The sequence below is a fragment of the Spermophilus citellus genome (genome assembly GCF_964194105.1).
Source record: "Spermophilus citellus genome assembly, chromosome: 4".
Lineage (NCBI taxonomy): Eukaryota > Metazoa > Chordata > Mammalia > Rodentia > Sciuridae > Spermophilus > Spermophilus citellus.
This window is the reverse complement of record NC_138185.1, coordinates 4,309,267-4,320,029: the sequence shown is the minus strand read 5'-3', so window position 1 is coordinate 4,320,029 and position 10,763 is coordinate 4,309,267. Positions and strand designations below refer to the sequence as shown.

Here is a 10,763-nt window from a genome sequence, read left to right as displayed (position 1 = left end):
AAATCAGATCTTGAAAGGCACCAGGAGATGTGAAGTTCAACTTCTTTTTTTTAATATTTATTTTTTTGTTAGACACAATACCTTTATTTTGTTTATCTATGTTTTTTTTTTAATGTGGTGTTGAGGATTGAACCCAGGGCCTCCTTGCATGCTAGGGGAGCACTCTACCGCTGAGCCACAACCCCAGTCCCCCCTTCCACTGAGCCACAACCCCAGCCCGTGAAGTTCAACTTCTCAACATTACAAACAAACAAACGTACACTTGAGCTGCAACCTCTAGTATGAGATTGGCCCCAACTGGTGAAGCGATTTGGAAAAGTCACTTGGCCCCTTGGTGATCACAGTTTTACAGGGTACATAAAGTGAAGTTTGAGCTAGAATAAAACCACGTGGGTTGATTGGGAAAAAAAATAATAATAAAGTGTGGGATTTGCACTCCTTCAGGCAACTTCTAAAAATGAAATCTTCAACTTCTGTGGGCTGGAAAGGAGAGGGACGGGGCACAGCTGCCACGGGCAGCCTCACTCTTGTGCTCTGGGTCATCTCAACCCCTGACAAAGGGGGTTGGACCAGGGGAAGGGGAGGGTCTGGCCGCCCTCAACTGCTTTCTCTCTGTAGATCCGAGTATATGCAATCTGCCTCTGGAGAAGGGCTCCTGTCGCGCGGGCTTGTTCAGATGGTATTACAAAATGGAGGAAAACCAGTGTGAGCCGTTTCTCTACGGGGGCTGCGAAGGAAATGACAACAGGTTTAGGGAGAAAATTCTGTGTGAGGAAGCCTGCAAAACCACGTGACTTCCTCAGGAGAACACAGCCCGCCACGGAGTCAGGATTGCACCAGGGCTGTTAGAGGCATTTCAACCCCCTTCATAATGAGAGATCCGTTCTCCCACCCCCAAATTCATTGTCCCCACGTGTTCCTAAGATCATTTCATCTCTGGGCCTGAAATAATACAAATGTGGACATCCCGTTTAAAGTCTCAAGAGTTTCTTTGTAAAACACACACACACACACACACACACACACACACACGTGGGCACAGAATTCTAGAGAGCCATTCTCAGCTTCCTGTGAATCACTGCTTCACCCACTGGAAGATGAAGCTTTGGAAGGGGGAGGTGAGTGGATGTGGAAACCTGGTATTTAAAGGGCTTGAATTAGATAAGGAAAGGGTTTCTGGAGTCTTGTGACACGGATAAAGGAAACACAAACTGGGAAAGGAAGGGGGAGAAGGGGGGCTTGAAGGAATTTGAGACCACTTTTAAATGAAAATGAGTGAATTTGTGTGAAAGTCCCTGTCCACTAGGCCATGCCACACCTTCCTGCCACACGGGAGAGGACTACAAAGCCTGGTCGGTCCTAGGGTGCCTTGGTTTGCCTTAAGCAAGGACAATGGCTACTAGTTGGAGGGAGAGGAGAAAAACATGACGTTCTCTTTTCATTTATTTCGAGAGGAACCAACGAGACCCAAAGATGGGGACACCCCTAATCCCAAAGTGTCCCTTCCCATGCACTGCGAAGCTCTCCCCATCACTCTCTCAGACTCCCCTCAGGACTGGAGGGCAGGATGGAAGCAGGCATGTACACCTGGGCATCCCCTTCACCAGCCAGGCTCATTCAAGGGCTCTCTTCAAGCCCACCCAAGCCATTACCCACTGTCCAAAGAACACTCACCATCATACATCCTGCCAGGCACTGTGCTGTGCTCTGTAGGAGCAACACATATAGACCTCAGAGTCACTCTGAAAATCAGATCTGACCTCCAGCGGCGCCACCTTCTTTCTGTGTGGTCTTGGGTAAGTAACCTCTTGGAGTCCCACTCTGTAACTCGGGATGGTTATTAATTATTCTGAGGATTCTGAGAAGCCAGGAGACCTCACAAGCCAAGTGTGTTTGGCACATGGCACATGCTGCTGCTATCATCAGATGCCCAGCTGTGAATCGGAGTGACTTTGGAGGCACTCCATCTCTTCTCTGACCTCTTTTCTCATTCATCACCTTTGGGGGACAGTGACCAACCTCACAGGTGCACATATTCACCAGGAAAACACTGACATGTGGAGACAAGGCCTGAATCCATGGGTCAGAGCTAAGCCCTCCCTGGACTTCACACCTGGACAATCTGGTTGCCCCACCCACCTCAACCCAAGTGTCGGGAAACAGGGACAGGATGATAAGAACAGAAGCTATGACGCCACCAATGCTGAAAGCAGTCACTTTATTGGCGGGAGAAGGGAGAAGCCATGGTCAGCCCAGGAAGGAGTGCAGGGGCTACCAAGAAGGGAGGGTGGCCATGAGGGGGCCGGATGTGTGGCCAGGCAGAAGCTTCCCCTCCCCACTCCTCAGGCTGGTGGTGGCTGGAGCTGGAGGAAGAGAATCGTAACAATAGCATCAAAAATGACATCCATCTGGGCTGGGGATGTGGCTCAAGCGGTAGCGCGCCCACCTCGCAGGCGTGCGGCCCGGGTTCAATCCCCAGCACCACACCAACAAAGATGTTGTATCCACTGATAACTAGAAAATAAATATTGAAATTCTCTCTCTCTCTCAAAAAAATTTTTTTTAAAAAAATGACATCCATCACACTGGACAGGAGTAGCAGCCACATCAATCCTGGGCCGACTCCTCCCAACCCACCATCCCACTCATACACAGCAAAGTTCCAACTGCTTGCAATTTCCTGAAGGTTCTAGATTCACCTCTTCTGCTTCCCATCATCCCCAGGATGCACCTGGGTGTATCCTGTCCTGATTGACCACTGTGGCCTTTCTGAGGGACGGTGGGCATTCACCCCGCTAGGAATCCCTCTACCACCAGGAACTGCCATTGCGGTGTCATTGCACACACTAAGCTGAGATGAGCTGGTCAAATAGATCTCATTTATTCACATTCTAGAAGCAAAACAGTTGTGGCTCGGGGAGGTGAGAAGGCCAGTTACATGTCAGAGCTGAAATGTGAACCTGGGTCTTCCTGCCTGCAAACCCCACCCATGTGGCTGGCACCATAGGAGAGCTCTGGGCCCTAGGAAACCATGGCTCCCTGTTAGCCACTAAAGAGCACATTTTGAAACAGCAGGACCTGGGGCAGGTCCTGCCTCTCAAGGCTTCAGGTCTCTCCTCTGCGCACTCAATGGGTTTCATCCGTAACCTTCAGGTTCCTCTGCTGAAATTGTGTTCAACCAAAGGGCACTTCCAAGTTCCTCTGGTTCCCTCTGCCTGCGACGACTGCCCCACTGCACTGCACAGGGCCACCTACCTTTTACTCACCTTTTAGTTGTGGCTCAGGTCACCTCCCCGGGAAGCCTCCCCCCATTGGTCTGCTCCATCTGTCCACCTCCCCCACCCGTCTGTGTGATGTTTCCGTTTCCCACGGCACCAGGAGCTGACTACGGGCACCAGGCATGTCATCCACCCATCCGCCTCAGCTCCTGGGCTTCAAGCTCTGGGGATGGGCCACGGTCACTTTTGTGTCCCAGCACCTGGCATGGCTGGTGACACAGGGCAGGGTCACCCAACGGGCCAACCAAGCGTTTGGTTTATTTCTGCCCCACCTGCCTTCACCACATTCCATCCCAGCCACCTCTCTGCCCTGCCTGCACCCTGATCCACCCCAGGGATGCTCCTGCCTTAGCACCCACCGCTCCCTGGACCTGACGCTCCCTGGACATCCCCACAGTGTGCTCCCTCATTTCCCACTTTCTTGGTGAGGCCTTCACTTGCTGTCCCCTGTCTTCCCCTCCCCCGGGCCCTTTCTCCTTGTAACATGCTGCAAAATCTGCTTGCTGACTTACTTGGTTTATCACCCACTGGACTGTAAACCCCACCCGAGAGACACTTTTGTCGATTTGTTTGCTCACGGAGCGTCCCCAGAGCCCCAGAGTGGTCAGAGCACACGACTCAATCAGTAACTGTGAATGAATCAAATAGTCCAACGCGTGAGCTCCATGCGCACAGGCCTCCCTCTTCAACCTCCTTGGATTCCGATGCCTGACCTTCCTCTCTGCCCACCTACCTCAGGGGTCGGGTGTGACACAGGACACCTTTCCGCAGCCATTGCGGCAGCATTTCATGGGACCAGGACACTGGCTGTCCTCCTGGCACCGGTCCTGGCAGATGCCAAGCTGCGGTAAGTCCACACTGGGGCAGGCACCCGGCTTCTCTGGGTAGAAAAAGGAGTAAGAGGAGGCGGGTCAAAGGGGGGCAGAGAGGTGGGGGCCAGAGCAGGATCCACCACGGCCCCTCACCCTGACTCATGAACAGCGGAGCTGCCTAGGAATTCTGATTTGGGGGGCCTGAGCCAGGGAAGTCACCTGCAATTCCGTCCTTCTGCTCCCAGGTGGCTTCAGAATCATAAGCCCCCGGTTGAGTCCCTGCTCTGCCGTTTGTGGACTGGGGCCAGAAATCCCTCATGCCTCAGGTGTCAGTGTCACGCACCTCAGGGGGTGGTTGCAAAAGCAATGGAAGCAAACATACATTGTTTCTCCCCCCAAAGAGCAAACTACTTTGTAATAATAACGAGTAGTTATTAAAATGACTTCACTCCTGCTGTCGGCCAGGCTTTATTCTAAGCACTTGACACGTATTAGCTCATTCGATCCTCACAAAATCCCTAAGAGAGGAGGAGGGGCCTGTTAATAGTTCCTCGTGTTGCAGAGGAGGAAACTGAGGCAGAGAGAGAGCCCTCTGGCTCTTCCTGAAGTGCCCCAGGAAGGGAATGCTCCTGCTTTCCTACCCACTCCGTTTAGCTGCTCTGTTAACCTCCCTAACAGAGAAGATTAAGTTGTCTAAGGTCACACAGGACTGAGGCAAGATTTGAACCGCGCAGGAAATCTAGCTCCAGAGTGTGTGTGCCAGCCCCCTGTGCACCTGCTGCTAAAACCAGCACCTGGCATGGCTGGTGACACAGTGCAGGATCACCCAATGGGCTGACCACACGAGAGGAGTTACACACTCAACCTTCTCTTCACTCACATCCACTGACTCACTGCCAATCAAAATCACTCAGCACCGTGGCTCTCCATACTTAATGCACAGATAAAACCACACATCCTTACACACATGCACACTAGAGCAAACACTGCGGAGATGTGCTGTGTGCTCTCTATGGAAACCTGTTATCTCCTTTAATCTTCACATGAACCATTCCATTTCCATTGTAGGGGATATTCCTTTTTTTCTTTCTCCTTTCTTTTTCATTTATTTATTTATTTATTTATTTGATAAAAGGAATTAAACTCAGAGGCACTTTACCACTGAACCACACCCCAGCCTTCATATATATATATATATATATATATATACACACACACACACACACACACACACACACACATATATATACACACACATATACACACACACACATTTTTTTTTCTTTAGAGTCAGAGTCTTGCTAAATTGCTTAGGGTCCTGCTAAGTTGCTATGGCTGGCCTTGAACTGGCAATCCTTCTACCACAGCCTCCCAGGTCACTGGGAGGCATGGGTGTATAGGCATGGGCCATCACACCCAGCCATAGGGGATATTTCTAACCCTATTTATATCATGCATGAGAAAAACGTGGCATAGAGAGGTGCCACTCAGCAGCACCCTGCTGCTCAGGAGTAAACTAAGACCGGAGCCCAGCCTTCTATAATACACATACACACACACACACACACACACACACACACACACACACCACTCTACTTCTGGGTCAGGGAGAAGGAAGCCAGGATCAGGCAAATGTAAAATTAGGCCCAGAACTTGTTGGTTAGCTGAAGGTGACCTCAAGCCTGGTTGACCGAGTCCTGACTCCCTCACAAAGAAACCCATTCCCTTGAAAAGGGCAGAAGCTCTCAATAACAGGTGGCCCTGGGACTAAAAGGGCATAAACAGGGAAGAGCTCTGTTAAGTACACAGAATGTCCCCGCCTCAGTGGGACACTTCCATGTCCACTTCATTTAGCCCTCATATCAATCCCACTGTGCAAACAAGAAAGCAGAAGCTCAGAGACAAAGCACCTTGCTCAAGATCACACACCTGGAAAGGCCAGGGCTGGGATTCCAGCCTCCGGGCTCCTCCCCCGGCCCAGGCAGCTCTCTGGCCTGTGCCTCTTTATGCACCCAACAACACGACACCTCTTGCCCCTCCACCCGGCTCCGCCTCTGACCTCCTCCCAGTCCTCAGGTCTTCTGGTGCTGCCTCTCAGGTCCACTCTAGGTCTCCACACCGAAAGGCTGCCCCCTAGTGGGCAAGCCCGCCTCCACCTCCCACTGCCCTCCTCACAGGGTCCAGGGTCTCCCATTTCCCAGCTTCGGCTGGCATTTTGATGGGGAAATAACCAAGAGGGAAAATCGCAGAGGCTGTATTCTGGATAAAGACCAGTAATCACAGTACCTTGGTCTCCCACGTCGCCCTCCCACGCGCGCCCCTTCCCCCAGATGGTATCCCTGCTTTTCGTGTTTTTCCCTTTGGGAAATGAGAAGCCTGGATTCCAAGGCAAGGCCACATCTCGCCCTGATCAGAGTTCACAGCCTGGTGCAGAGAGTAGCGCCCCAGCGAGCACCCCGACGGAGCACCGTGGCACCCTTTCTGGGTACTTAGGATGGAAGAGAGAGATAGATTAAAGATTAAGAAGGAGGATAAGGGGGCTGGGGAGGTGGCTCAAGCGGTAGCGCGCTCGCCGGGCATGCGCGGGGCGCTAGGTTCTATCCTTAACACCACATACAAGTAGAATAAAGATGTTGTGTCCACCGATAACTGAAAAATAAATATTTTTAAAAAAAGAAGGAGGATAAGGTGCCCAGGGAGAGGTCCTGGCATTCTTCAAACCTCTCGCCAGTAAATAGCGAACACAAAAAAAATAAAAAATAAATTGTAAAAACTTGAACTCTCAGCCACGGGATGGCAATGCGACCTTAGGCAGGACCACGGCTCCCTCCGCGGCTCGCGTCTACAGGTCAAGATGTGGGCTCATTAAATCTGGGAAGTTTCTTTCGCCCTCAGGGAGGAACCTGCGAGTCTCGCCGGCCCGGGCTGCTAGCCCTGGTCCCCAGGGTTGGGAGGCCCAGGGGAGGACAGCTGAGAGCCGGGCGTCGGGACCTTGGGATTCCCGCAGGCCCCGGCCGGCCGGGAAGGAAAGCGCAGCCGGTCCCCAGGCTGCCCGGAACAAGGTCCCGCCGCGCGTGCCCGGAAGCCGTCATGCACCAGAGAACCCAATCCAGCCAGGGTGAGGGGACCGCCCTCGCCCTCCGCCTGGCTTCGGCGACGCTTTGTCGCCCCGCCGCCCACGCGGGGAGGACGGCGGGGACGGATCTGCTTCACCCGCCTGGACCTTCCGGGGTCCCCGGTGTCGGGGCGCCCTGCTTCCCAGAACGCGGCGCTCCCGCCTCCCGCATCCTCCGCGGCCCCGCCCCGTCCCCGCCGGGTCGCCGCGGGGTTACCGTTGGGAATGGAGCACACGGTGCCGCAGCCGGCCTGGCAGCACTTGCGGTAGTCGGCGCAGTCGCTGTCCGAGAGGCACTCCTTGGTGCAGTTCATGTCCTCCGGCAGCTGCGGGCACACGCCCGCCCTCTCCCCCGCGCCTGCGGACGGGCGAGGGCAGGAGGAGGGTCAGTCGGGGGCCCCAGTCCCAGAGGATGCCCGCTTCCTACTCTAAGGACCCCCAAATCTCAGTTCCTTGGCCTTCTCACTTTCCGGCCCTGGGGACCCTCTAAAAGCTCCTAGAGGCCCACACCATCCCGGGGGTTCCCCAACCCTGGGAGTACAGGAGGTCCCCAGGCGTGGCTTCAAATCCTCAAATCTCAGTCCTCAGGGGACTGCACACCTGAGCGCCTGGGAGACTCCTGCGTCTAGACGGCTCCCCGCTCCAGGGCAGCCACCGTCTCCGCCCTCTGCACCCGCCCCGCCCCTCCAAATTTTAGCCCCTGGTAGTCTCGCCACCCCCAGGCTCCACACCCGAGCTCCAAGGGTCACTAGCTTTAGGCCCCAGAGATCACCAAATCTTAGTTTTCATGGGTGTCCCCACGTCCGCCCCAAGAATCCCCACTTCCCCAGCCCCCAGCGAGGCTACACCTCTGCCTGACTCCGTCTTGCGCAGGTGGCTCGGCCCTTTGGGCACCCGGCCTTTCCCCGCCCCACTCACCTGTAGCCGGAGGGAGGCCCAGCAGCAGCAGTCCAAGGAGGAGGGCGGCGGCCAGCGCGCAGAGGCGAGGGACAGGCATGGTGCTGCGCCGGGGCGGGGTGCAGGTGCATCTGCAGCCGGGTGGGGGGATTTAACCGCGCGCGCGGGGGGCGTGGGGCAGGGGCGGGGCCGAGCTAGGGGGTGCGGTGGGGGCCTAAGAGCCCAATGGGCACAGCGGGAGCACTGCCACCTCATGCCATTTCACAATCCCCCGGGATCAGGTGTCACTCTTGGCCCCGGTGGGAACCAGGAACCTAAGCAGCTTCCAGGCCAGGAGCAGCTCGACCAGCTGCAGCCGGACCCTTGTCTGCTCCCCCCTCCTTTCCTCCCTCCTGGGGCCTGAGGGCAGGGTAGGGCAGCGGGAAGCCAGCGCAGTCCCAGCCCAGGGCTCCACTGGAGTCCTCCTGGAATGTCCAAGGCTGAGGGTTGGAGGGGGAAAGAGCAAGGCCACAGGGAGGCAAGAGACCCTGAGGATTAAGTGATTGGACTTGGGGTCAGTGGGATCAGAGTGCAGATCCCTGTTTAAGGATTGGTGGTGGAGGGCTGGGTGGTACAGGCTGTAGAAATGGCGCCTGTCGGGGATAAATGAACCCATCTGACAAGGAACAGGCCCCCGTGGGAGGTGGAAGACTGTCAGCAGTTCCCAGCCATGCTGGGTGTATTTCTGTTGAGTCAACCACTCAACCGGGGTTGACTGCCACCAGGTACCGTGCTCCTGTGCTCATGGATCTTCCCAGCAGCCTTTGACAAGAGGGTTATGCTTGCCAACTGGATATGATAAAGTGATGTACAGAGGTTTAGGACTGCCCCCCCCACCAAGGTCCCATGCAAAGCTGTGCAGACAAGTCTATTTCACCCCAGATCTCTCCCTACAGGCCTTGTTTGGGGGCCTTTTTTTTCCCACTCCATCATAAATATTCGCCGGGTGTGTACACACATGGGCACTTGGGATAGAGAAAGTAGTCCATAGGAGTCACTGAGCTCTGGTTTCTAAGTTTGACACACCTCCATCACTTTCCACCCGAGGGTCTTCAAGTGACTTACTTCTCTGTTCAGAATGACCATTTTGTCATCTATAACATAAACATTCATCTACAACATTAATGTACCTGCCGTGGAACACGTATGTACTCCTGGTAGGTAAGTTCACACTGATTGACATAGGAACCCCAGGCCTGGCACACAATAGGTGCTACATAAGTGGCCTCTAGTGCTCAGTAACAGGTAAGGAGACTGTTTAGTACAGCCTCCCCTCCCCTCCCTCCACATCTATGGCTTCCATGATCTTGCGTTCAACCAACATTGGATGAAAAACACTTGGGAAAAAAATGCACCTGTACTGAATGTGTACACACTTGTTTCTTTCCATTATTCCCTAAACAATACAGTATACACCGACTTCCATAGCATTTACATTGCAGTAGGTATTCTAAGCAATCTATACAGGATTTAGAGTATATGTGAAATGCTCCCAGGCTATATCCAAATATTGCTCCTTTTTATATGCAGGATTTGAGCATCTGTGGGTGGATATACACAGGGATCCGGGATACTTAGGGACAACTGTATATACTGAGCTTTAGAATCCAGGGTGGTAAATGTCAAAACGGTTGCCAAGGGAGTTAGAAAGAAGTGCCTTCAAACATTTTTCTTGCTCCAGTAATCTGAGGTTCTGGAAACCCAGGGAAGTCTTTGCTGCTGGTGGCTAGAGGGGTCAGGAACAATGAAAATCGGGAGGACGGGTGAGTAGTTTGTTGATGTGGGTACAATGAGCCACCGTTCCCATGATGGGTGTCCATGAAAGAGTCTGAGAATGTCTTTCCCAGCTTCCCAGGCCCAGCCTCAGCCCTGGACACATGCCGTTGTAGGGAGGGGCCAGGACTATTTGCTCTGAGCTCAGAACAGTCAACAGCCATGAGGGCGAGAGCCAGGGGGAGACGCAGCCTTGGGCAAACCCCCGGCACTCAGGGCACGGCAGAGGACACTGTGGTGAGCCCCTGGGTTCAGCCTGTGGCCCAGCAGGCTGCTGGCTGATTGTCCAGGACCTATCCAGCACCCCCTGGCCAGGAAATCGCCAGCCTCGCCCCTCCCACCTCTTCAGAGGGCCCCCCCTTGCTGATTGGCTCACTCTTAAAAGAATGCGGATTAGTGTGAGGCTCAGGAAGTGGGGTGGGGTGGTAGAAGGATGGAAAGAACATTTCATAGGTCGATGGCATCAGATGTTTAGTTTTTGCGGTGTCAGAGCCACAATATGAAAAGTCATATTGTTTTCTCTTTTGCATAAGTAAAAAGAGCAGAGACTTTAAAACCAAATGCATCCTGGTCTCATGAAGGGGTTAGCCATTTTCCGGCTGTAACTTCGAGGAGCACTTCACTTTTAGGACCTACATCTTCCTCCACAAAATGAGCATCATCATGACATCTCATAAAATTATTCTAAGGATTAAAGGGAAGAGCAGAGACCAGAGGCGGCAAATCCAGCTATAGCACATGTATTGTTAGCCCACACAGTACATTTTTAAAATTTAAATTAGTTGCCAAGATTTAAACGTGGGGAATTTCACATAAAAATAAACCTCTTTTTTCTCTTGGAAAAAGTAC

General features: G+C 53.4%; 1 protein-coding gene across 1 annotated transcript; it reads right to left on the bottom strand.

The window, feature by feature from the left end:
• Nucleotides 1-2,209: 2,209 nt before the first annotated feature.
• Nucleotides 2,210-8,220, bottom strand: WFDC2 (WAP four-disulfide core domain 2). Its single transcript, XM_081292274.1, has 4 exons — nucleotides 8,124-8,220; nucleotides 7,423-7,563; nucleotides 4,012-4,158; nucleotides 2,210-2,363 (listed from the first exon to the last, which is right to left on the bottom strand). The coding sequence occupies exons 1-3, from the start codon at nucleotides 8,200-8,202 to the stop codon at nucleotides 4,013-4,015; spliced, it is 366 nt and encodes a 121-aa protein (XP_081148400.1). The 5' UTR covers nucleotides 8,203-8,220; the 3' UTR covers nucleotides 2,210-2,363; nucleotide 4,012.
• Nucleotides 8,221-10,763: the final 2,543 nt, after the last annotated feature.